This window comes from Salminus brasiliensis, chromosome 2 (genome assembly GCF_030463535.1).
Source record: "Salminus brasiliensis chromosome 2, fSalBra1.hap2, whole genome shotgun sequence".
Lineage (NCBI taxonomy): Eukaryota > Metazoa > Chordata > Actinopteri > Characiformes > Bryconidae > Salminus > Salminus brasiliensis.
This window is the reverse complement of record NC_132879.1, coordinates 48,308,210-48,335,953: the sequence shown is the minus strand read 5'-3', so window position 1 is coordinate 48,335,953 and position 27,744 is coordinate 48,308,210. Positions and strand designations below refer to the sequence as shown.

The window sequence follows — 27,744 nt, the reverse complement described above, 5'->3', positions numbered from 1 at the left end:
GCGTTACTTGTTATTTGTGCAACAAGATGGCGGTGGCTTCCGAGAGCAGGGTGCTTTCCTACAGTGTTTATAAATGGAGTTCTTACTCCTCGACATATTTACCAGAGTGAGTAACGCCACGAAAACCCGGTCGTGTCTCTGTCGTTCGCACCATTGAAATGTGGGTGTCAAACCAGGGCAGTCGTGGCCTAACTTGGACAACGGGCCAAGCACTCCACCTACTAATAGATAGGAGGGTCTGTGGGAGTGGGCTAGGGCTAGCTGGCTAGCTAACTACACTGCCCACTAAATCAAATGACTGCTTCTGAAACGCTGGACTGGCCAGTTAGCGAGCGAGCTAGCTAGCTAGCTATAGCTATTTGAGCTTGTTTAGGACTGCTGTCCTGCACTAATTTCTTTATTGTTGGCCATCATGTGAGCTACACGGCTAGCTAGCTAATAGCCAAGTTAGCAGAATAAGGGTTTGAGTAGGCACCATTAGGTAGCTATAGCTAGCTGGCCAGCTAACGCTAGCTAGCTAACGACAGTTAGTTAAAGTGCACATAAACGTGGGCGATATTAGAAGAGGTTAATCTAGGAAAGCACTAGTTAGCTATATTTTCCATCTATATTTACCTGAGAAGCTGTGTACGATGAAGAAAGGGTGAACTGACAGCTAGTTAGCTAGCTAGCTAATGCTAATGCTAGCTCGCCTTCGTTAGCAGTAGCTTGGCGATATGGAGCTAGCTAGCTAGCTAAGTGTAGCGCACCACTGTGCTGTTTTTAAGCCGCGTTAGCGTTAGCGTTAGCGTTAGCTAGCTGCCTATTTATGAAGTTCTGGCAAATATAAACGCTTTAGGCAGCAGACTTAAGCAGGTCTGTCAGAGTTAGACCCGACATTAGTCATGAGTTTATTTTTGGTGCTTCATGGATGTTGCTGGCTTGCTGCTATTAGTGGAGTAAGGTGACACCACAAGCGGTGACCCACGTTTGGACCACTATTTTGGTCTCATGTACGGGTTAGTAAACTAAGTTATGTAACCCGGGCCTTAATGTGGCCACATAGCTTAAACCAGGACAGGTATTGATGTCCAGTTGTAGTTAAATGAAGTCTTGTCCTGTTTGATTGCCATGTTAGCTGCTGAACCGGACTGGAAGATTTACTGAAGCAGTAGGAAAAGCCTCTGTAAGAAATGTCACCAAATACAGGATTTGCTCATGCTTTGCTTTTTCATATGCACAGGAACATTTTGGTGGACAAGCCCAGTGACCAGTCTTCCAGGTGGTCCTCTGAAAGCAATTATCCTCCACAGGTAAATATCTGGACCACATTCTGCACTGTGTTCATAAATGTGACCCTTCATAAACAGCCAAATCTAATAGATTCAGGTCATTTGAGGTAGGACTAAATATCAGGCCTGTTTTAACAGCTCCAGTTCCAAGCTGGATTTCTCCCTGACATAAATAAATGGGGTTTTCCACTAAATGGTGATGTCCACTATCATGGCCACTGTCCGCTATCGTGTTTTGTCTTGTGTATGTTTTTTCTCCCAAGTTTCCGCTGAATTACGAGGGTGTTAACAATCAATCTACATGTAAGCTACCCTGCCTTATGTTTGACTGGGTTCTTAAGATGGGTAACCTCCCTGAAATAGCCACAGGCAAACCAGCAAGCTTTGTCAAATGAGACTGGATAAGCTGCTTTGGCAGTAATAGAGTACATTCTAAATAGCAGATGTTATATAGGAGTGATGGAGTTTAGTAGTTGATGTGCTTTCATGCAGCGTCTGTAGCGTATAAGTAGTAATATTATTATTCGTCGTTGGTGATCTTGAAATGTATGTCTGATTTGGAGAAGTTTTATTTGTCACACAGCTGAAGGATGGAAATCTGTATCCGACTTTAAAAGTCTCACAGCTTCATAGGTCTATTTATTTTTGATGCATGCAAAAAAGTAGTTTTGGGAAGGTCAGCACTCATCATTTTGTGCAACCCATAAATATAATAATTCATTTTTTTTATGAACCAATCTGAATGTTACTCAGCATAAACTGAAAGCTGTGTTTAATTCTCTCATATTTAGATGTTTGTCTTCAGATAAGACAACCATATTCCCCATTTGTGTTGGACACAGATAGAAGTTGGCCTCCACCTTTAGCCCATCCATGCAGTGAACATGCAAACACACACAGTAATAGAGAGCACACATGCTTTGCTCAAGGGACTGGGTCTCAAACCCACATCCCTGTCATCAGTAGCCCACTGCTCTAGCTGCTGAGCCACCACTGTTTTAATTGATGTTCTGATGGCGAGCGACAATTGTTTACCTGTGTAAACGACTGTGGTTGACAAGCACAACAACCAGCTAATATTTTGTTTTCACCTGAATACACTGTATTCTGTGATACTGTCGTGTGCGTATTTGTTGAACTCACTAATTATCCCTGTGTTTTAGACTCAGAGTGCACTGGAATCCACCAGAATTTTCACATTAAAAATCACTGAAATTTCCCCTTAGGGATGTCAACACCGAGCCGATCATGGGTTTTCACTTCTGATTTTTAAGTGGAGCTCTCAGCTCTCAGCAAATCATGCAAATTCACTAAACTGTGAAGCAACGAATTGATTTCTCAGTAGTGCTGGGGGCAGTATGAGACCCAAACAGGGTTAAACTAAACCACAACTAGCGCAAAATCAAACAAAACAGTTTCAGATACACTTTATGTTCAAATGTTTGTGGTTTATATAGGTGGTATATATAATGCACACGGACAACTGGTCGAGTCCCTGTGCTATTGTTTATAGAAAAGGACTCTCTGTAGCAGATAAACATGACCCTGTTGGCATCATGCCTAATGCCAGGTGTGGGCTAGAGGTGTATAAGCTTTGAGCTGTGTGGAATAATGGTTGGAATGAGTTGGGGATGAGGTGGGTTGGTGATCATCCAACATCCTGACCTCATTAAAGCTCTTGTCACTGAATGCAAATTCTCACAGCAATGCTCCAAAATCTAGTAGGAAACCTTCCCTAGACAGTAAAGACAGTTACTACAACAAAAGCAGGACAAACTATTTAAAATAAATAACAAACCGTTGACTTCAGAAGACCTGAAAAATACCTCATAATTATTTGGGAACTTCTCTCTTCAAACGAAATTAGAAGGCATGTATTGCAAGCGCTCCCTGTTTGAAGAAATTTCTAAGGAGGTGGCCAGATGTGGCCACAGGAGGACGAGACTGTTTCAAAGAAAAATAAAATGCTTTTAAACGAAGTTTGAAGATCCCAAGGACGTTGTGGTCAAGTGGACAAAAGTGCTGCCTCTACGATCACTGGTTCAAATCCCAGGTCATGCTGCTTGTCATCAGCAGCCGGAATCCGAGATTGTTGGCCTAGCTCTCTGTCTTGTCTTCACCCTTCTATTGTTGGGGGCATTGCTACTGAGAGGGGGAGTTCGCATGAACTGGGATTGGGTATTTTTATTTCAAATTGAGTAGAAAATAAGTACAATAAATATAAATTGTTAAATAAAAAAGGAAGAGATCAAAGATCTTTGGTTTCTTAGATGTGGCCATTGCCAAATAAAGTGCCGTTTTTCCATTAAGCTTGGTGGATTTGGTCAGAGAATGTGATTTCGGCCACTTTAACTGCTGTGTGGATGAAGCCTTAGAGTACATCAACATGTGCATGTTCAGCTGGGGTTCTTTGTTATTTGGGATTTTCGTTGTTTGAAGTAAATGGTTACATTTAGCATGCCAGTCTGTGAGCTTATAAAAAATAATTGTAATTAATATACACCCAGATATGTGAGGATTGTTGTTCCGTCAGTCAATTATATAACTACAGGATTCAGACGTATGCTCTTGGTCTCTGGTCTGGGCATGAATACTGTGCTCCACAATATGTTCACGGAATGATTTTCATTTTAAGAAGAACCTCTCTGGCCATATTCCGACTCCTGATCTTAATTTGGAAAGAGGAAGTGGTCTGTTGTCTCCTTGGCATGCAGCATGCAGCGCTGTCAGTCTTGTGGTTAGGCAAAGAGGAAATCGAAAGTGTCTGGGGTACGTTAGCATGCAGTCAACTTTTAACCCCTGTTTTCTCTGCAAGCTTGAAATACTGTGGTGTTCTTGAACCACTCCTACCTCAACCTTGCTAAGCAGGTATCTCACTGTAACACACTGCTGTTCCTTTAATGGTGGACTGAGCTTTGCTCAGATTGCCTGGTATACAAAGGCTGTATGGCATAGTGTAGCATAGCTTTGTTTTCAGCACTGCAGTAAACCCAGGGGGCACCTTTCCCATCGGGGAAATGCCAAGATAAAAGTCAAACCAACGCATAATCAAAGGATAATGAAATACAAATTGGTTATTATTGCGGGTCTCTTTGAAATGATGAGTTTTAATGCCTTCACAAAAAGCATGACCATCATGATATGAAAGAGAAGCTAAGTGTCTTTTAGCCTCTAGGCTAAACTATATATTTCTTGGTGCAGAAGATGCAAGATTCTAAGGTTGTAAATTGTAGTACTGATTCAATAAGATCAACATTATAAAGCACTTTTCTCACCCTGTTCTGAGTCTGTTATCTGTGATATGGATGGATGGTCATGCCACATTGATTCTCGTCAGCTCTGCTCTAAATGACTGCAGAATCGATTGTGTTGGGCTTTGTGAGAGCTCAGGCTATAACATAACGCTGTACAGTCTACCTTCACTGCCTGATAACCTCAGTTGAGCGGTTTCAAAGAGACAGCACGAATGCTGCATTACAGTGTCCTCTGTGTCTGTATCAGCTTGGCGGGGTATATATATGTTGTCAGTGGGGTGTTGAGTTTTAAATTTGAGGTCAAGAATTGCTTCGGGTTTTGGTATGTTACAGGTTCAGTGCAATAAGCCTTTTGTGGCAGTTTCAGGTGCAGATTGAGTAGTGTGTGTCTACATGCACAAGCTTAAATAAACAGTTTATGCACTCTATGCATGGAAATTGCCCCATTTGCCCCATTTGAGGGAGGAAAATCTGTTTGGGTTGAGCTGAGAATGGGCAGACACACTATACACTACTCATGGTCAGTTCTGCATGGACTTATCTAAAATCAAGTGACAATTTGTGGCACGGCCTCGAAGGCTTGTTGTGGGGCAATGTTCTTTAACAATGGCAGCAGATACAGTGGCTAAATATATAAAGGCCCCGGCCTCAAACACGGGGAATGAGTGTGTGCTAACAGAATAGCACTATTTTTCACCCCCCAGGATTGGATGTATGTGTTCAAGAATGTGCTGTCATGCAGCCACGGTCCATGATGTTTTCAGAATCGTGTCCTTTTAACCAAAGTAGAATCAGTCTGCATATGACGTTTTAATGACTGGGAAAATCTTTGCCACTACACTTGTGTACCTTGCAAATGTGCACAGATAAAAGGTTGTTGGTTTGCTATACAGTTTGAGTGAATAACTACATCTTTATTAAAGAAACATTAACTGTGTACTGATAGAAAGAACCTATTGCAGTCACAAGGTCCATTTTTGCACTGCAGGTGTGCTCGATCTGCACCGAAGTATTAAAAAGAAAGCGGTTAAAACATACAATTTGGGCCCTTCCATGTTACCTACCCATTTTATTCTTAAAGGATGTTTGATCCTTACAGTTTGCAAAACACTGTTGCTGTCTTGAAATCTTGAACTCAGAGTATCATTTTAATTTGTCATCAGATTACATATCTTTTTGTTTAATCCATTGCCATTTGTTTATATTTTGAAAAACTGTCACAGAGATATTACAGTATTTCCACATGCTCAATTATTTACACTGCAGCCCTATTCAGTCATGATGGTTTTTACAAGAAGTGGGATAGTATAATAATATAACAGGACATCTTTATTATTGATGGATTTGCACAGGTTAAGACATGGGAACTCCGAAAAATGTCTGGAGAATCTGGTCCTGTTCACAGTAGTTACCCTTTCACACGTAGCGCACAGCCGGAGGTTTTCCGTGTCATACGTGTTCTCGCTACAGGACGTGTTCTGTGTGTTTAGGCGAGGGGTGGGGCCTGTGTAGCGCATGCAGGGAGCATAGCAGGATGCAAAAAGTACACTGCAGAAATAGCAGTGTTTTGTTTACAGCACATTGAAGATGGCGATACCGACTCATCCATAATGATCTCATTACAACGACCACTGTGAATTCTCTGGAAAATTACCTGCTCTATTTGCACATGGGCTCACTTGAACATTTCTGGCAGGATAAAGTCCTGGGTGATGTCCGGTACAACTGCTTTCACACATACAGCACCTTTGATTAATGTCCAGTTCTGAATTGCAGTGCATGTCTAAAGGGGTTTTACCTTTGCTTTGCCACAAATGCATGCCACAATGAAATGCCTGCGCGACTGCCTCCGAAAACCCTCTAAATATTTTTTTTCTACAGGATGTGATGGAATATTTACCAATATGCCGACTTGCACAGTATTAGTATAATCTGGGGTTGTGTTTACAGCTCATTTTGTAGAAGGTAAAAGGCTGAGAAATCGCAGCCGCAGAAGCGCAGCCCATTAAAAAGACTAACTAGGCGGATTCGGACTGGATTAATATCACTGTGACACGCTACAAATAATTACATTACCCCACCTCCCTGTGTAAAAACTAATCCCGTCTGAATAGGGCTCAATTCTAGCAAATAATTTACAGCAGAATAATAATTAACCTAGAACAGGGTTGAACAAACTTTTACTTCTATAAAAAAGAAGGGTGGGAGCAGATGAGTGGATCCAGTATGCAGTAATTGATACAGTACATTTCTCTACGAAACGTGCAGTTATGAGGAACTGTATTCAAATGCAAAAAGTCTTTTAAAAATCAAGTGACTTGGCTGCATATTTCCTGTAGAGTGGTTTGCAAATCACCACCTGAAGTGCTGGAAGCCGTTTTGAAATTTTAAGATTTTAAGGAAGCAAACACATTCATTAAACTGCTGTTTTGCATGAACTTGATGGTGCATGTAGATTTGGGCAGAGGCTGGTAGTTATGTAACGTGGCGTTTGATAAGGGACGGCCCTGACTTGATCTGCTTGTTTTATGTGTCGTGAGTATGACAGAATGCAGAAGTTGGAGTTGAAAGATAAGGTCTGAAATGAATTCTCAAGCTTTTTTTTTTAAAAAAAAAAAACCATTTGTCCCAAAAAATATATTCTTTCTGATTGCAGGCATTTTGATGGGAACAAATATTGTGCCTTAAGTTGAGGATGTTTGTCATTGCAATTATTTAAACGAACATTCACACAGTAAAAGTGTGACTTTAAAAATAAATAAATAAATAATCAAATAAAACTTGAATTTCATAGTGCTCTGCAAAAACTGGTGGGCCAAATAGTGGGTTGATTTAATATTTGTTGAATGTAAAGTAAACTTTGTGTTTATCACTACATTTCCAGAAACGGGATCAAATTTGGACAGATTTGGAGCGTCATTGATTGTAATCGGTTACAGTTATTTCAGGAATGTTAGAATTCAACCCAATCAGAATTGTAGAGAGACAGCAGTTACACTGATCAGTCATAACATTAGTACCACCCCAATATTGAGTTGGTCACATTTATGTTGCCACAGTTAATCAGACCATTTGTGGCATGAGCTCCACAAGACATCTGAAGGTGTCCTATAAAGCTGCAAGTTCTGAGCTATCTGGCACAAAGGCTTTAACAGAAGGTCCTTTACGGCCTGTAAGTTGTGCAATGAGGCCTCCACGGATCGCATCAGTGAGCGATTAGGTGTCCATGACCCTGGCACCAGTTTACTGTTTGTCCTTTCTTAGACCACTTTTGGTAGATACTGACCACTGCATACCAGAGAAAACCCACAAGACCTTCCTGATTTTTTTTTTTTTTTGGAGATGCTCTGATTCAGTCGTCTAGGCCGCACAATCTGATTCTTGTCAAAGTGGCTCAGATTCTTTGGCCTATTTTTTCTGCTTTTAAGACCTTCATCACCTTCAAGAACTGACTGTTAGTGCCTAATATATCCACCCCTCGACAGAGGCAACTGTAGATGATCAATCAGTGTTTCTCACTTCACCTTTCAGTGGTGCTAATGTTATAGTCGATTGGTCTTTTTTTCGAATTTGAGCCTTTGCTGCTGCAGCATGCTGAACCAGAACACAAGGCAAACATCTCCAGCCTTCTGACTGGGTGTATACATCATGTTTATCATAATTATTTGCATAAGATTAGCTCTGCTCAAGTCAGTTTAAACACTGAGTAACCAGAAACTACCTCTTGCTATACAAAAAATAAAAAGCATCCGTTGATCGTGGACCTTTCAGGGTTCATACGGTCATGAAATGCTATGAAATTCCTGTAAATGTGGTTATCAATATTTTTATTTAATAAATAAATAAATAATGTGTGGAAGTGGGTAGTTCATGGTTGCTGAGCAGCAGTGGACCACAGAGTGGTATACGTCAAGCTTAGTCAGTGGCAGAGTTGCTTGTTGGGTATCCTCAATCCCCATAATTTGGTTCATCAGCTCCAGGGCCTTAGAAAGCAGTCCTAACATTACTCTTGCTGAGACCTCCTCAGGAAGCAGAAAGGCGTTGATCTCTACAGCTGCTACCAAGAGCTACATTCTGAGTGCTGAAGTACTATGAGCTTGTAAAAGTCTCGAATTCACACTCGCCATGCGTTAGACATGGTGCTAATGTTTTTCTGCTTCAGCATCCTGTTCTGTACAGTAACAGTATGTCTCAGAAACTACACACGTGTGTATGTGTGTGCACATTTTTGGACGTGTAGTGTTTTTGATTGGTAATATGAAGTATTTTCTACCTCCCACAGTACTTGATCTTAAAACTGGAGAGACCAGCTATTGTACTAAGCATCACGTATGGGAAATATGAGAAAACACACGTGTGCAACTTGAAGAAGTTCAAGGTGTTTGGAGGCATGAGCGAGGAAAACATGACCGAACTCTTGGCCAGGTGAGTGAAAGTGACTCGCAACTAGATTAAGTAGAGTGAATATCAAAGAGCAAAGACATTGAAGAACTAGGGCATTTGAGGGACGTCTCAGGTTGTGTGCTTTTGTGTCTACGTTCTTAGAGTTGTGTAGGTTATTCATCACAACTGTTAGTAAAGCTGTTTAATTACCTGCATGTGTCATTTTCGTGGGTGTTTTCCTTCTTTGCCATAGTGGTCTTAAGAACGACTTCAACAAGGAGACCTTCACGTTAAAGCACAAGATCGATGAGCAGATGTTCCCTTGCAGATACATTAAAATAGGTGAGTAATCCAGAATGATACATCAAGGTGAGCTCAGCTGGGTGACTCACTTATGTCGTCATAGTTAGGGGAATAAGAAGAAGGGGGAGAAAACAGTAAGCTGAAGGGTGATCCAGTTAGTTAAAAAGTTCAGTGAGACATGACAAGAATTTGCAAATACAGCCCCCCCTTCTGAAAGCCTATTATTTCATAGTGGAAGAAGCTAGTGTACTTTTTTTATTATTGTTTTAATAAACTTTGATCAACTTAATTACATTTTTCTGTTGCTGGTGACTATTTTAATGTTTTAACAATTGGCTCAGAGAGGCGCTCAGCTCCCTTGCCTGTTGCAAAATGGCATTAATGGGATGTTTTTAGATAGCAGTTTGCCATAGACCATCTAGACCAGGGGTGGGCAACCTGGTCGGGCGTCCAGCAGAGTTAGTTGATTTCCCTGCTCTAACAGTCTTACTAAACAGATGAGTTGAATCCAGGTGTGCTTGGGCAGGAAAAGCCCAAAATGGTGCATGAGTCCAGCCCTCCATAACTGGAGTTGCCCACCCCTGATCTAGGCAGACTATGTTAAAAATCTTCCCTTCAAGTGACCTTTCTTCATAACGCATCATTCTAATAGAAACCCTAGTGAACGTGTTACATAATACAGTGTGACGCCCTTTAAGAAGGTGATTAAGACGTACGGCTGTCTTGCAGTGCCAGCTGGTGATTACCTACATGTCTTCTAATTTACTGTGTTGTTGGGTTCAGTGCCTCTGATGTCGTGGGGCCCCAGTTTTAACTTCAGTATCTGGTACATTGAGCTGCATGGGATAGAAGACCCAGATGTAGTTCAGCCCTGCCTTAACTGGTACAGCAAGGTGAGCTCTTTTGCTATATTGATACTGACATTTCACTAAGAAACAGATGGTGCTTTACCTGCTAATGTTCGCATGAGATGGATTAGTGGCAGATGGTTGAGCTGGCGCCTGTTATGTACTAAATATGGAGTAATTCCAGAATTCCTGTCATTGTTCCTGTCATTTATTGTAGCACAGCAGTCTAAATGAAGTCCCTCCCCATATGATTTTGAAAGGATTCCCAGATTCTCAGTGTGACATTTCACCCCTCATTTAATTTTATCGGTTTATTCTTCCTGTGTAGTGTTTGGTGCCCCCCCGCGGCTTCTTTACTAAACATTGCATAGTAGTTCTTCAGTGATTCTTACAGATTCTGCACTGGAGCTAAGACAAATAAATATAGAGTTTAAATTAATATAATTTGCATAAATAAAACATTGATTGCTCTGATGCAGATATCTCAGTTTTTATCTACTGTCTTTGTTAGTGAGGCAAAAGATGACCATTTAGATACATTCCTGAACCTTTTTGCAATACAGCCCCTCAGCGGGGCTTGTGAAATCATAAAATCACAGCTGTCTTCTGTTCTCTCTGGCAAAGGAAAAACAATAGGTAGTCTGCCTACATCTAACACAGGGCACAAAGCCATAATCAGTGTCAAAATAGTATTTATATTCCTTGTAAATTCTTGCTTAACCATCTAAATGTACCACCTCAACTGCAGCAAAGTCTATTTGAGAGATTTCCAATTTGAAGCTCATGCTCTATAGTGAACACACAGGTGTATCATAAACTAAATTATGATGGTTGGTGCTGTACTTCTCATTAAAAATTGTTTGTAGAAAACAAGACAGACAGACATTGGTCACCAAGTCTAGTCCTAGAGATCTCTAGCAGACTTTAGTTGAGAACTTCATCCACCCTACCTGACTTGTCTGCTTACTGCTTCCAGAGGCCTTCCGTTAGCTAAGTGAGGTGTTAGATGTGGAGGTGAAATCTGCAGAAGTGTGATCTTTTGGACTAGAATTCTTCACCCAAGCAAGCATCCTACAGCATTGTTTTGGAGGTTTAGGTGATATTTGACTGCTCTCTGAACAGTATCGCGAACAGGAGGCCATTCGCCTGTGCCTAAAGCATTTTCGGCAGCACAACTACACTGAAGCCTTCGAGTCCCTGCAAAAGAAAACACGCATTGCTCTGGAGCACCCCATGCTCACTCACCTCCATGAGCGCCTGGTCCTCCGAGGAGACTTCGACGCCTGTGAGGAGCTTATTGACAAAGCCGTTAAAGGTAACTCAATTAATATGACCTGACTTTGCATTTGTGATTTCTGTATACACAGGTACCAATACATCTCATGGTAGTAGTGCTTGATGATATTGTAAAACTCGGTGTCTTCATTTTTTCTAAATATCTTGTGGAATCAGATGAGATTAAAGTTGGCATTAATAAAGTCAGTGGCTCCATGCCTCCAGAGTACTGCTATTCCATGCAAAAAGCTCTGTTTTCTTCACATCAGATTACACCAAATGGAAACGTAAACATTACCCAAACAGAAAACACATTTCACGAATTTAATATCTGTTAGACCCTAATGCCTAATGCATAATTAAAGGGTTGCCACTATATTGTGTGAACTGTGTAAAAAAGCTTCTCTGATCCTAAACCTACAAAAAATGGAAGTCATATTTTAGATTATATACATATTATAGATCTTAATATCTCATCTTTAACACTTTTACTTTTACTTTTACTCATGTGGACAAATTGTTTTGGTGCTCGGAATGTATAGATAAAATAATGAACGGCAAGAGGCAGTAGAGTTTGTGTCAATTAGTGAGTTTCCCACAAAACCATAGACTGACGCAGAGACTAGCATCTTGACCCGTCTTCAAAGCCTCATACCTCTGGATGTGAGTCACGTATGATCTGGAATGAGATGTGATGGAAAGAGCAGACTCTACAGATTCGGGAAATGTTTGAACTGTGTTTCTGCGCTGCATTACTGCAAATATATTAATAGAAAGATCTGGAAACATTGCATTTAATGCGCCAGCATGTTTATAGACTTCAAAGGGAGCTGTAAATGTAATCATTGGTCTTTTTTTGTTGTTTTTTGCTCCCCCCCCTCCTCTAATTTTAATTTAAACAAAAATTTCACCTCAATTTGAGTCATTTACAATTAACATTCAATATCTAGGACTCACGATTTGGCCATCACACAATGCCTCTAGTCCTGGAAGGGTGAAAGCTGGCATGTTCTGGTAGTCACATGATGTGAGCCATTGTACCTTTTTAAACTGCTGCTAACTTGTTCACGAGCAGCTTGGACAGCTTAACATGCTTGGAGGAGATGACCAGCTAATGGCCAGCTCTGTTACATCAGCCAACTGACTGGCATTACACTGAGTGAAGTGGAGATGGGTAGTCCTAACCACCCACAGAGAGAAAGACTGGTCTGATCTTTAGGACTCCCGGCCACAGAACCATTAGCTTGTAGTTCTCATTCATATATGGATTGTTAGTCAGGAAATTCCAGATCGGTGTGTTCCTAGTCTGGGCATAGCTCCTGGAATATTTTTTTTAACTCTACCCAAGTCACGTTTCTTTGCAGGTTTACCCTTTTAACCATGCAGGACTATCAAAATACAAAGCATTTGTGGCTCATGTAAATGCCTTGCTGGCTCTCAACACCCACTCTTGACTCCCCTGTCTTGTTTTTGTCTTCTTGCAGATGGCTTATTTAATCAGTACATCAGCCAGCAGGAGTACAAGCCACGCTGGAGTCAGATCATCCCAAAATGCACCAAAGGTAGAGCTTCGGGGTCCACTGAGCAGCACTCCTGAAACATTGCTTGTGCAGTCTGCCACTGCTGTCTCCCAGGTTGTGGGGAGTGCAGGGCTGTAGTATTAAATGTCTTGTATGCCTGGAAGATAAAAGGCTGTTTTGATATTCTCCTCTTCTCTCCACTTTCTTTTAATTGTCCTCCTCTTTTGCTGCCTTTTGCTTAGCTTTCTTCATGTTTCTGTCCTGTTTAATGTTTGTCTCCCCCCCCCCCCCCCCCCCTGTACTCTTCATACTCTTCTTCCTCTGATTCTTCTGATGTTGGTTAGGTGACGGTGATGACAGCAGACCTGGCATGAGAGGTGGCCATCAGATGGTGATAGATGTACAGACAGGTAAGAGATACTGGTGCATAGTGCTGGGTGATATGGTAAAAATACTATATCATGATATTTAAATACTTTTTTTCATGATACACAATATTTTTGCGATACATGTAATCACAGACTAAAAACATCAGAAGTGACTGATACTTGTAAACTTCTATTCAGATAATCTCCTGTACTAGAAGTAATAGTGTTTTTTATTTGACATGTGCTGCTCTTCATCTAATTAAACCTGTCTATTTACACTGTTTCAGCTGATCTGCAGCTGATCAGTGTTTATAAAGCACAAACAGTATCCAACATCCAATTGACAATATCAGATGACAATAAGTAATGTTAGCAAATACAATATTTTATCCAATCATGATGCTTTTTGATACTATATCGTCAGTACTTGAACACTGTTCAGCTGAACATTTCATTGCAGAAATGTATTTATTTTTAATTTGATCTATATCCGACATACGTCTGAACAGTTTATGCTCCTAAACTGATGCACTGATGCAAAAGAGCACACTTCATGTGAACTTTCGGTTTCATCTTTGCCAATCTTGTTCGGCCACTGACGCTTCTTTAGTTTGCACGCTTGGTTTGCACTTCTTTATACTTCACTTTTAAAGCATTTTATTTCCGTTTGCCATTGCAGCAGCGCCATTCTCTAGTTGCGTTCAGCTATTTCTCTAGAAATGTCTTCAAACACGGATCCTTTGTTGTGATTTGTGCCTCAAGTATTTGATGTCCGTTACCTCACTTTCCTGCCACAGAATTTGGAGTTGGAATTTGCTGAAAAGTCTGACTGTTTGGTCGCATTGCTGCGTATTGGATATGTATCTGGTTTCCGTGCCAAATTAGAACTAAAATGGCAGATAAAGTGTTTGTTTTGGGTTTTTTTTGTGGTGATCTTTGTCGCAACGAAAAAATCTAATTTGGCCCACTTCTGCCTGCTTGTGTGAATGTAGCCTGACAGAAGCCCTAAATAGGTCTCATAGTCATTTACAAAAATAGATCTAGTGCAAGTAAACTCTTTTATCTGCAAACATTTTCCATTTTCAGACATTCTCCTTGTGACATTTTGTTAAAACATGTCATTTGTCCAACAAAAGCTATTTTATGCCACTGTGTTTCACTGTTGCTTTGCCAAACCTGGCTAGTGCGCCCCCTAGAGGTTTAATTCAGGTCTGCTGTGTCTGTAACCCTGCCTTAATTGAGGATGAAATAGAGAAGATTTTCCTGCTATTACATAGAGGTGGGTAATGACCTCCCAATGCCAACACTCCCACTGGTCATTGTGGCCACGTCTGAAGCAGAAAAGGCTCTGATTGGCTGCTTTCCAGCCTGTCTGCCTCTCTAAGCCCCACCTCTGTACACTCGTTCTCGACTACCTAACATGCATTTTCAGATTTACTGGGAAGATGGGAGACCTTGATATATTGAGGGTGTATGTACACTTTAAAACCATTACCATAAACCATAGATCGAAGGGTTCTCCAGGGAAAAGGGGTTCCGCTATTGCTGCACTCTAAAACAACCCTTTTTGCCCCTTTTATTTAAAGACGGTAAAGACGAAAGTGCAGGGCAGCATGCTGTTCAGCCTTTCAGTTTGTGTGAATGGGCTTTAATTAGGACACTGAATTAGTGGTAGTTGTTTGTATGTTTGGTCATCAGTTTAGGGCAGTAATCTGTTCCAGCAACTTCATGTAGCCCCTCGAGCCAGTATGGCCTTGAGTTACCCCTCTACAGCTGAACTCTGTAGCTTCAGCCCCTCTGTTCTTATCGTCATAGCAGTGCTGTCATGGCAACCCAGGCCTCTCAACTCGTCTCAACTGTTGACTGCCCTGCTGAACTGCTACTTGAAAAGAGTTACTTTGGTATAATTAGCTTGTTGTAATTAACATTCCTGACACGTGGTGCTTTTACTTACTTTTTATTTCTGTTTCTTTCTGTGTGTTCACCTGTAAGGACGATTACATAACCAATGTTATTATAGTCATACATTGAGTGTATACAGTACATCAAGCATTTGCTGTCTCCTGCTTTTCAGTAGAGGGGAAGAAGAAAGCAGTGTTGAAAGCAAAGCATCTGGTTCCTAGCAACTTGTCACGTACACTGACCAGGGGCTATAACTGTTATTCCACTCACTCCAATCTCTCCCTCCCTTTTTTCCCCCCTTGCTGTCTATTGCTCCGTCTCTCTCTTTCTCCCAGAGACAGTATATCTGTTTGGCGGTTGGGATGGCACGCAGGACTTGGCAGATTTCTGGGCCTACAGTGTGCAAGAGAACCAGTGGGCCTGCATCTCCAGAGACACAGAGAAAGAGGTGAGTCTGCAAAAGGAAAAAGCAATGGATCAGGAATTTCCATTGGTTGAGAGGAAAAGAAAAGCAAGCATGGGGAATTTCAATAATGCCACAGCAACAACAGCGAAACCTTTTAATGCTGGCATTGCAAAAATAGAAGATGGGAGCTTCCATAGTGACTCGGCTAATGAAACGCCTTGCTTTTTGGAATCGCTTTATTTACCCCTGAGGTTCTGTTGTGCAGCGGGCGTGAGTCGAGCAGGATCATCTGAACCATCTACACAGTAATGTGATACCGAGCCAACTAGTCCCACGCTCAGCTGGTGTCAGGGAGGGGAAGATAGAGGTGTATTGCAGTATGCAGCAGGAGGAGAAACTAATGGTGCAGTAACTTTGAAGTGTTCAAGTTCCACGGCCTTCAGGGAATATCGCATGTCTGCTTCATAATCAGAGAACTACTACTATCTATGAACCACTCGGGATACTCTAGCAACTGCCTTATAGCATCCTGTCTGTCAACCACTATACAACACCAAAGCAACAACCTTGCAACATTGTAGCTACCTCCTAGCAGCAACATAGTGACCATCTTGTAACCATTTAGCAACATTGCTTGCATCCGCTTGGGATACCAAAGCAAAACTATTTAGCAACACCATAGCAAAAAATGTTGGTGAATTTTAGCAACCACCTGGCACCTGGTTTCGTGCTATTGACCTTCTGGAAGTGGGAACCGCTTAAGCTGCACAACCACTCAGTGTTTCCTTCAGAGGATGCTAGTTTCTAGCTATATTAATGTGTTTTTCACTTGTGAATCACTTGTCTTTATGGCAGTGATGTGCATGTATTTAGCTCTAAATGTCATTAGGTCATACTACAGGCTACAAATACTGTGTATGCCCATTGTTAAAAATACCAAAACCACAGCGTGTTCTCAAACTTCGTTAAACCTTAAACCTTGCATTTTTGAAGATGTAGGTGTGATGTATTTGACAGTTAGAATTACTAACACTAATTATAGTATTCATTCTAAATAATTTTTTTTTTTGCATTAGTTATAGTAATATTTACTGCATTAGTTATTAGTAATACTTACTATTGACCTGCTGTGTCTATGAACGAGTAAAGTAGAACCTGACCCAGTAAGTAAATATTCACATCATGCCCCATTCTCATCAAGTCCCATTGCACATATTGAAACAAGCGTTCACCAGCGTTCTCTGTGTGTGTTTAGTCTGCAGCAGGTGGTTAAAGTAAGTGCGTATACAGTGGCAGAGCTGTGATTGTTATTGCACTTCCTTCCTGTGTCTGTTTCAGAATGGTCCCAGTGCACGTTCCTGTCATAAAATGTGTATTGACTCTCAGAGGAGGCAGATCTACACACTGGGACGCTATCTAGACTCCGCTGTCAGAAACAGCAAGTCCCTGAAGAGTGACTTCTACCGCTATGACATTGATGCAAATACGTGGACCTTGCTCAGTGAGGACACATCCACAGACGGTGGCCCCAAACTTGTATTCGACCACCAGGTACACAGCCTTCTGTAGCCATCTGCCGACCTTTTGTCCCTCATCCACTTTCTGCATTTCATGCAGCTGTTTTAAAGCAATTGATCACAATGTATTTAAGTTAGTAATAGTAATCAGATTTAGAAGAGTAATAATAGTGTGTGTGAATAAAGTGTGTGAAGATTAAGGTAGGCAGTGTTTACACGATGCCAATTGACTGGCTTTTAACTAAAGTCTTGAGTAATCAACTACATATTGAGATGTACATGTTTACCCTTGTATTGCAACTTGAGTCTTTTCATTTTAACATTTTCTCACACGTAGATGTGCATGGACTCAGAGAAGCACATGATCTACACGTTTGGTGGGCGCATTCTGGCGTGCAGCAGCAGTGTGGATGATGGACGGACGTCTGAGCCGCAGTTCAGTGGCCTGTATGCCTACCACTGCCAGACAGGCACCTGGAGCCTGCTTCGGGACGACTCCTGCAACGCCGGCCCTGAAGATGTCCAGTCTCGTATCGGGCACTGCATGCTCTTCCACACGGTCAGTCCCCACAGCCATATCAGCAGTCTCAGCATTTTGGTGATTTTTTGGGTTTGGTTCATAGCTTACGGTCAATTATTATTTCCTATTTGGTGGAAATGAGAAATGGCTTGAGAAATAGCAGGAAATGTTGCTTTCACAGCCAAGTGACCTGTACTGTACTTAGGTATATCCTATGGACCTATGCTGATTGTGGTCATCCCTCATGCTGGGATACAGATTGTACCAAATTGCGGCGTATAGGCAGAGTCTTCACATGTCAGACCTCAACACTTGAGTCAGACGTGTGCCTCTACTGCTGTATGTTTCTTGTAAATACCGGCTTCAAATTTAACTAAATACCTTTTCTGTTAAGTCTGTATCATGCGAGTTGAACAGAAACTGTAATTTTCTTTTTCTACATCAGTGCTCTGTGCTGTTGTGTTTTTTTAGCTGATGCTCATAGAGTGAGGAAAAAAACTGTTAGACACGATTAACTGTGTTGCTTACAAAAGGCAGCTAGCCTCAGGCATTAAAACACTAATTTGGCTCTGTGTAGCACGTCATTACTTCATTAAATAGCCTGTCATTGAACGTGCATGTATTCAGCTGTTAAAAGCTGTTTGACACAATGATGAACTATATAGTTGTGTATACAATATAGGACTTTGTTGTGCTTAAAAAGGCTGCTTTTTTGATCCCAGTATTAGTTAGTCTTTGAATATAAGAGCTTGAATGAAGTTGTCTGTTGATTGATGGACTATAGATGATGGACTTAATATTAACACTGGGTTGCTTGTCTCTTTTTCAGAGGAATCGCTGCTTGTATGTGTTTGGAGGCCAAAGGGCCAAAACATACCTGAATGACTTCTTGAGTTATGACGTGGACGGTGACCATGTAGAAATCATCTCAGACGGCACCAAGAAAGACTCTGGCATGGGTATGAAAAAGATACTGTTTCTTCAGGATATCTAGATGCATCAATATAGTGAGAATGGAGTCAACTTAACTCTGAATTAATGCCCCTCCTATGTTTATTTAATGAGAGCTCAGTGTACTATGATCTCTTGTAAAAGCACCACTTTTAGGTATGACATCATTGCTAGTCATAACATTTCAAGGTCGTAGTCATGCTGTCATCTACAAAAGCTAAATTATGGATACCCCCTGGAAAATGGAGGTTTCACTCTGGGATCACTCCTTAAAAGGAAAGTGAAAGATTCTTGGGCATAAGAATGAGCTCATTTCTCAGAAATGAGACAGGAGTCAGGCATGCATGATGTCACTGCAGTGTACTGTAACCCACGTGGTAGAGGCATGGTAAAAATGTGATCTTGCCACTTACTGTACAACATTTTAAAGCATTATGCTGTCACCCTTATCAACGCTTTTTTTTCCATCAGACAATTATGAGGAACAAGTGAGCTAGAAAGCTGTCAGAAAGGGTTGAGGTTGGTTCATAGGAGAGAAATATAGCAGATGGCAGCACAGTTTCTCTAATAAACCAGAAGATTAAATGACTTGACTTATTAGAACCTCTGTGTCCTAGGCTCATCAATGATCACCAAAAAAGAAGCCTCAGTTTGTGCAACATGGTCTGTGCTATGATGTTTAGCCTGCTAATGAACTTATCTAAGCTTAGATAGCCGGCAACGAGTCCAAACATGCCTGAACCTATCAGTCTCGTTTTACTTTTCTGTTATTCGCAACACCGGTCATTCCACATCGCTCTCTCAGACACAAGTATTGTGTCGGTCAACAGCAGCTGCACTGTGCTGTCTGACACTCGGTAGATTATCCTAGCTAATGCTAACCTGCTTGTTTCTCCTGATTCAGAGCAGTTTAGTTTATTAGCCCCCCCCCCCTCCATTTCATATACACTTGGTAGCTACAATTGTTTTAACGCTTCCAGAAAGTTTGCAGATATTAGCTGGATATTGTCTGCATGGTTAACGAACAGTTGATGAGGAGGATGAGAAGATTGTGGTTTTTAAATAGAAAGCTGCCACTTTTCAGTACTTACAGAGAGGGAGGGAGATGTCCAGAAAAGACTGCAGCCTTTCTAAAAGGAAAGTTCTCTAACAGCTCAAAGAAGCAGGATCTCTCACCGAATGGCTCAGATTAAAGGAAAATAACTAAAACGAACAGAATGTCCTGATCAGTCGATTATGGGGCTATCACAGAAGCCAACAGTACAAAATGTACATCATGAAACTGGAGATCAAGAAGCATCCATTTTATATTGATAAACTTTTACTGTCAATAAACCAAAACCTGTGTGAGTATGCTCTTTTGCATGAAATCGACGGCATTGCAGAAAGTGTTTTTATTGCAAAACGTCTGTTTGTTGGAAAGGAAGCTTTAGTTCCTGAGCACAAAAATAATTACGTTCAATGACCAGGTACACCAGGGAAGAGGAGAGACTGTGTTGCTCGTTTCTACGGTTGTGTAAAAGTGGCCACTGTTGAGAAATGTAATCTCAGAGCTTAGTGAAAAGCAGCGGTCCAAGTTATGTTGCACTCAGGCAGTTTGAGTCTCTTTAGAGACCCTTGCTTTTGCCTATAGGGGGCACTCCTACTGGGCTTTCTGCCAGAACTGAGGTAAACTAGTGCCTGCAGTAATGACTAGGGGCTTAGCTTGAACACTCTGCCCTTGTTTACTTTGGGTTTTCATGAGGTAAAACCACACATCCAGGGCATCCATTTCATTAGAATATGACGATAAACATGTCTGGCTCTTAGTTTGGGAACAGGATCCTGGCTGAAGTCAGAATATCTGTCCTTAGTTTGTTGGAATATAGTGGGTAAACATCTCCCCCATCAGATTCTGAGAACTTAGGCCTTGTTCTAGAGAAGTGACTGAGTTCTGAGAAATCCCTGTACGCCTACACTGTGGTAATTCGTGAACCTGACGCGCAGTAATTTGATTTCTTAGTCGTGACAACCCAGACACTCACGCTCTCTGGCTCACAAAATACCGCAAAAGTAAGCATTCTCAACCATCCTCAGCTGAAGGCTTGCGGTTTGATGGCGCGAGATGCGACGTCACCGCTAAAGTTATTCCACTGATGGAGGCCTATGGAGGATGGTAGTGGCTGAGCTATTGTCATCTTTGTGGAGAAGGGAAACGGTAGACAATGAAAAATGACACAAGCAGAGGCTAGTCACACACTTCCTACCCTCGTAAACAGTCTGAAATGTAAGTCTCTGCCTCTGCGTTCTTTCTGGGACCCTATTAGTGTGTGAGTGAAAGAGAGGGAGTGGCGAAGAACAAGAGCACGACGAGAAAAGAACAGAATGTATTTTGGCAGCAAAGAGGCAGCAAGTCCAAACACTGTGCGCATAATCAGTCTCAAATGTTTATCATGCTTCCTCTCTGGGCGCTGAAAAATATTTTCATGCTTTCATGTTGTGTGTGTTGGGTTTTTTTTTTTTTTTTTTTTTTGGGGGGGGGGGGGGGGGGGGGGTGGTGGTGGTGTCTTGGCTCTGACCAGTGTGTGTCTCCATAATCTGGTCTACTAGATTGGGAAAGACACTTTATCACTGTATGGTTTCAGATACTGTTTCAGGCCTGTGCAAATATCACTTGCATTAAAACCCAACCTTATTCTCACTAGTAGTTAGCCTGTGACCTCAGCAGCAGACAAAGAACATCTGTGATTAACCAGGTGATAAGTCTTTAGGCCCTGGCCTTTGCTAGATCCTTTGCAAGATATATTTTTATTTATTTGTTTATTTAATCCTGTGTTCTGTTGTTTCATCTGCCCTGTTTATTTTTAACCTCCCTCGGCTGTGTTATTTTTTTAATTGGCTGTGGATTTGAAATATGCAGGGCGACACGCAGTATGTTAAACACTTTCTGTTAAATATTGAAATTCTGTCAGAGTGCATTTTTGTGACGTTCTGACGTCCCCCAGCATGTTCTGTCTTTTTGCTGGTGTCATACGGTTTTTGTTATTCAGTCTAGTTTATTTGCTACTGTAGTACAGTTTCCTGTGCTGGCAGCTTAGCGGCTCATATGTAAATGACAGCTTCTCCCTCCGTCACAATGTAAATAGTGTCTGCTGCTGCCGCTCCAGGGCACTGAGGAAATAGAAATCTGAGTAAATTAGGTGCTGCATCCGTGTTTGCTCTCCTTGGCTGCATACTGATAAAAATTCTATCCATTAGGCATTTGTATGCCATTACCTGCGTTGCAGAGAAGCAGTACTCTTCAAAATGTTTAACCATTTATTTTTTTTTTAATTCTGAGTAGCAGCCTTGAGCTGTTGGATGGCATCGGGAATCTCTTAGTTCTGTCTGTTGTGACGGGCATCAGGTCGTTCTACTTAAATGAGAGAACAAGTAGTGATGGCTAGGGGACACAATTGGACATTGATCTCATGCACGGTTTCTCATTTACATTTACGGCATTTAGCTGAGGCTCTTATCTCAGTGACATGGGGTGGTGTTCTACTGGAGTATTTGGTTATGTAATGAGTACTTGCTCAATTGGTACCAATGTTGTTCTTAATAACGGAGCACTTTTGATTTGTTAATCATGATTATTGCTTTGTGTTTTAGTACCGATGACTGGGTTCACTCAGCGAGCCACCATCGACCCAGAACTGAATGAAATTCACGTTCTGTCAGGGCTTAGTAAAGACAAGGACAAGCGAGAAGAGAATGTCCGCAACTCCTTCTGGATCTACGACATCGCCCGCAACAACTGGTGAGTCAGAGGGAGGTCTCAAAACATTGTTGTACATGTTGATTAGAACCAATCACAATGAAGGTTAGGTCTCGGCTACTAAGCCTGTGATTAGAACCAGTTGCATTCAGGGAGAGGTCTCAGAATAAATGAGATGGCAAATAGAGCCAGTGGTGTTCGGGGGAGGTCTGTGAACAATGATGTTGATTACAACCAATCACAGTTGAGGGTAGGTCTCTGCAAATGAGCCTGTGATTAGGACCAGTCACAGTCAGGGAGAGGTCTCAGGACAAGAGAGATGGCAAATAAAGCCAGTGGCTTTCAGGGGCGGTCTAAGAACAAACGAGATGGCAATGGAGCCAATCACAGTCATGCACAGGTTTCAGTTCAAACAGTATGCGCTCTGCTGCGTTGTTTCGACTGGAAATGCCATTTTTGATCAGTGTTTTCTGCCAACTTCTGACTCTCTTGTGCAAATAAGTAGCTATAGGGCATTACAAAGGCCAATGTATAATGATGAATTTGAGCACTACCTGAAGTATGTGTTTAATCCCCAAAGTCCGTTTATGATCATGCGTTTGCTTTCCTGCATGTGATTTATAGTCTGCGCTCTCAGAGCACAGAACCTTTGGGCCAAAGTTTGCAGACTAAATGCCCTTCAGAAAGTTTGCAATCTTTGTGCCCATCAGAAGAGTACAAGATGTTCCTGTGTGTGTGTACTTGAGGGGAAACCCCCTTTGTTCTTTGTTAGCTAATTTAAGTCTGTTCCTGTTAAATTCTGTAAGAACATTCTGTCAGTGTTTCCTTTGTTTCTGCTTCACTGGTTTAATGTTGCTGCAAGTGCTGTCTGACGGAGCATATTTGCCCCTGTATTTAAGCTGAGTCGAATTTTGTGTTTGTGTTATACATGCATGCAAAAAAATAAATGTGTAAAAAATATGTTCAAATCTGAATAGCTGTCACTAGGAGTCAGTCACATCATGTGTGTCAGATACACCTTAGCAAGCATTTGTAATATAGTTACATGGAAGTCATATATTAATGATGATTGCTCGTTACAGTAGTGGTACATATGATTGCACAAAAACACAGACCCCTACTGGGTAAAAGAAAAAGGACATAATAAAGGATAACATAAAAAAAAAAAGGTCACATACAATCAATCCTTTGAGTTAGTCTCTGTAGAGTTAGCTGTAGTGTTAGTAAGTACCAAATCCATGTGATTTAATGGATGTGTTTGAATCCCTGTAGGTCGTGTGTGTATAAAAATGATCAGGCTGTGAAGGAGAACCCCAGTAAGACACTGCAGGAAGAAGAGCCATGCCCTCGTTTTGCCCACCAGCTGGTCTATGATGAGCTACATAAGGTAACACTGCATTATTAGGATTGTGGGATTGTGGTTGTAGAATTGTATTGTAGTGTAATACTGTACTTGGATTAAATACATTTTATTTGTCAATGTTTACGTTTTCAGTTCTTCGCAATTAAATTGTCTGTGTCTGTGTGTGTCAGGTGCATTACCTGTTTGGGGGCAACCCCGGGAAGTCAAGCTCTCCAAAGATGCGACTAGATGACTTCTGGTCTCTGAAGCTGTGCCGCCCATCTAAAGAGTACCTTCTCAGACACTGTAAATACCTAATCCGCAAATACAGGTGTGTTTGGCTTTTATTTAAATGAAAATGATTAGGTAATGCTTTGTTTCATAGAATCAGAAAGAGAGACGTGTATATTTATTATCCTGGCTAACAATGAAACAAGTCACATTAACCGGTTTGGTAGTGAAAGCAACAGTGAGAAGGACTCTCTTTGTTTCTGTGCTCCTGCAAAGTTATGTAATTGCCATATGATGCTGCACTAAAGCAGGTGATTCAATTAGAGCTGTATTTTTCCATGAGTCTGTATCATTTCTGATAAAACAGTGTCCTCTGCTGGTGTACTTTAATTATTGCGCTCAAAGAATAGCAAATACTCAACATGTTCAGTATTTGTCTTAAAATTTGCTTCTAGCTAAATGTATATATTGTAATTGGAGTATAGACTTTTTTTTGTTAGACATTCTATACACACACATATATATATATATATATAGTGCAGTACACTTGGATGTAAAAATCACTCAACATTTTATTATTTCTATTTTATTTATTTAATTCTTTTCATGAGCAGGTTTGAGGAGAAGGCTCAGACAGAGCCCTTGAGTGCCCTGAAGTATCTGCAGAATGACCTCTCTCTGACAGTGGACCACTCTGACCCTGATGAGATTAAAGAGGTGAGGTTTAATAGAGCAACATTATTTCAACATCATCTCCCTGTACAACTCTCAACTATACTCTGAGGTCAAATCTAGTTGGAGGGGTGGGGGGGTGGTGAGGCCTTCAGGTAGAAGGTTGTTTTAGTTTTCACGTGCATCTTTTCTGTCCATAGTATGAAGCTCTGAAATTAATTTTGCAGACAGTAATTTGTGGTAATACCACTTCTGATAATTAATGCTACTTACCTTACAGTTTCAGCTTCTGCCCTCTGCTCTCTTCAAGTCCAGCTCAGATTTCATCCCACTAGGTAAGGCAATTGTACTGGCTAGCAAAGTTTTGTGCACATGATCCTACCTACATGATTACACACAGCTTCATGTACTGTTACAGGTTTATTTACTGTCGGACGGTCAGCTGAGATCCCTGTTCTTATTTGAGTTTTTTTGTTCTTCTGTCCCTGATTTTGCAGGCTTTTCAGATGTGGATCAGACGTACGCCCAGCGCACGCAACTCTTTGATACACTGGTTAACTTCTTCCCTGATAACATGACCCCACCCAAGGGTAACCTCGTTGACCTCATTACCCTGTAGCCCCCACCCCCACACTACTCCACACCTCTACACCTCTCAGACTCCTCCCACTGATAGCAAGTTATTTTTCTACATCTTCCACTTCAGAGTTGCCACGGCTACTGAATGTGTTCTCTTCACACAGGGGTTGGGGGAGCGCTTGTGAAGTAACACAGATGCTTATTTAACCAATGAAATCTGAAAATCTGAGCAAACATGAACTGTGTAATGAATAACTTATGCGGAGGGTGTATTACGCCAAATCTGAAATCATCGTCATTAAAGGGTTTTTTGTTTTGTTTTTCTTTCCTCCTGTTTGAGAAGGTTAAAAAAGCGAGAAATGTAACCCACAAATCTGCCAAAGCTGTCTTCTTCCTTCTTTTGCGTCAGCCTCAGCCTCGATCAGGTTTAACTCAGTTCTGTTCTTTTGGTTTCAGTTTTGGATAGCTGGTTTAGTGTTTACGATAAAGGTTCGAAATGGCTCTTCACACTGCTTGCTCACGCACTTGAGTGATTTCCACAGTCTCACTGGCTGCTGCAGGTGTTTTCCTTTATGTGTGTATGCATGTTGCTCATGTAAATGTTTTGCAGAGACTGCTGTGAAGTGCAGTGACTTCGGCTTGCACTCTGAATCTCTAAGCCTGGAATGATCAGTTTGTGAATGTATTTCTCTTTTCCCTTGCTGCCTATTTCATTTCATTCATTTTTTTTTGTTAATAATGGAGCTAAATGATGCTCTCAGTCTGACCCTGCTGCTTTTCAGGTGGTCTTGTAGTAGTGATGCAACAGCTGTGGAGCTGTAGCTGAGCAATTCAGGAGTCCACCGCCACCATCATCATGATCATAAACTGTTTGGGCATAAAAGAGCAGTCGTGCACTTCAGAGAACGGTCAGAGTAGAGCTGTGTTGGTTGCTGTGGGTGGATTTGGAATGTCTTCAGATGAAACCGGTGCTACTGTGGTGAAACTTCAGTGGTGCTAAACGAGTAATGCAGTTTTTCATTTCCAATTTGTGCCATAGCAGCACTTGGCATGCACTACCGTTTAGGGGTTAAGAATAACTTTGTTACAGATACAGGTATCAAATCGCTCTCCATATCTGACATATCTGATATCTTTGATGTTCATTTTCTTGAGGAAGAAATTCTCCGGAGCTGAAAAAGCTGTGGCTTGTTTAATAATGGTTGAAAAACATTCATAACGTCTCATAGAGGGCCGTAAACAAATAGTGCATTTATTTATCATGTGTTCATTTCTCATCTCCAAAAAACAGTTGAAATATTGAATGAAACCTCTTGCCCTCCATACCCTCTGGTGTCTAGTCTGCAATATTGCAGTCTTCACTGTGTTGGATGTTAATGAATAAAATAGCAGCGTCTATTAAGCAAGGCATGTTATTCCAAACTTCTGAATGGTAGCGTATGTCGATAACTTTGTTTCTGTATTAAAGTATTTAATATGTGTTCTTTCTCATCCAAGCAGTCTTGTAGAATTCAGAAGCACATACCATCTGCGGTGTGTCTGCTTTACTCCTCTAAGCACAGATGCAAAACTCCTGCAATGTGAATCTGGCCAGCACCAACCCCAAATGACTTTAAACGCCTTACCGGGGACCACCAGAATTGTTGTTGAGACCCATCCCACACATTAATATCCTTCCGTTGTCATTAGTGAGATTGTGTTTACACTTGTGAGGCTTGCACTTGTCAGTTCAGTCTTGGAGACTCAAGGTACTACTTCTGCATTACCTTTGTTCCTGTTGATGGTCATCTGTGTGCACTACTGAACATGCCAGAATGTTTTAGGGGTAGTCTTCCATATGATGTAGTGTGTATATATTGACGTGTGTGTGTGTGTGTGTGTGTGTGTATATAAGATCTACTATGAAGTATTTCTATGGGCCTGATGATTTTGGAGCATTTTCCTTCTGGGACATTGTGTTGAATTGATCGGTCAATAGTGTTAATGCTAAGTCCTTGTGTTTAAAACCAGTGACTACGTTTGAAGGCTCTCCTATATTGCAAATCTATAAGCAAATTCACCCACATCTAATTACAGTTAATAAGGAGTTATGTCAGTGGGTTTTTGTGCAAGAATTATTAATTGCCCTATTTATCTAGAACCAAATTCTAGCAGTGTTACTCAGTTTTCCAGACCCGATGCAGTATAGCACGCGCCTGGAAACTCATACTCATAATTCTTTCCATTTTTGAACTGGTTGCTGAAGTTGCTTTTTTTTTTTTTTTTTTTTTTTTCCTACATTTCTTTTTGGGAGAAATGAAACGCTCTCCATAGTTGTCTATTAGGCTTTACGACACTTGTGCCAGGAAGGTAACCAGTGTGAAAGCGTAAAAACACGATGGCAGCACCTTTTTATTAATTGCTATGCCAAATTGCTTCTTTTGGTGTGGAGTTTCTGTATCTGGAATAAAATTAAACCATCCCTTTTTCCATTTCCCCTGGAAAAAACACCCCTCCCCCTCCTCAGTGAGGCTAGTGGGCAATGTGAACACTACACTGTGGCTGATATGAATGTGCAGAACCCATGAAACAGTAAAAACAAAGCATTGTATGTAATGTACATAATGAATAAAGATTGTATTTTGTTCAGGTTTTCTAAGTAAAGTCCAACATCTCTACTATTTGTT

The 27,744-nt window shown here is 41.2% G+C and overlaps 1 protein-coding gene across 2 annotated transcripts; it reads left to right on the top strand.

Moving 5' to 3' along the window:
- On the top strand, positions 1-27,721 carry mkln1 (muskelin 1, intracellular mediator containing kelch motifs). 2 transcript variants are annotated; one of them, XM_072673032.1, is made up of 18 exons: positions 1-106; positions 1,223-1,292; positions 8,808-8,950; positions 9,162-9,250; positions 9,995-10,104; positions 11,182-11,374; positions 12,819-12,896; positions 13,199-13,264; positions 15,460-15,572; positions 16,869-17,081; positions 17,385-17,606; positions 18,397-18,526; positions 22,149-22,296; positions 23,527-23,641; positions 23,788-23,927; positions 24,442-24,544; positions 24,780-24,834; positions 24,997-27,721. In XM_072673032.1, exons 1-18 carry the CDS (start codon positions 27-29, stop codon positions 25,116-25,118), a joined length of 2,190 nt encoding a protein of 729 aa, XP_072529133.1. In that variant the 5' UTR covers positions 1-26; the 3' UTR covers positions 25,119-27,721. The 2 variants fall into 2 exon arrangements, with proteins under 2 accessions (XP_072529133.1, XP_072529134.1); XM_072673033.1 differs by lacking the exon at positions 1-106 and adding an exon at positions 751-998.
- Positions 27,722-27,744: the final 23 nt, after the last annotated feature.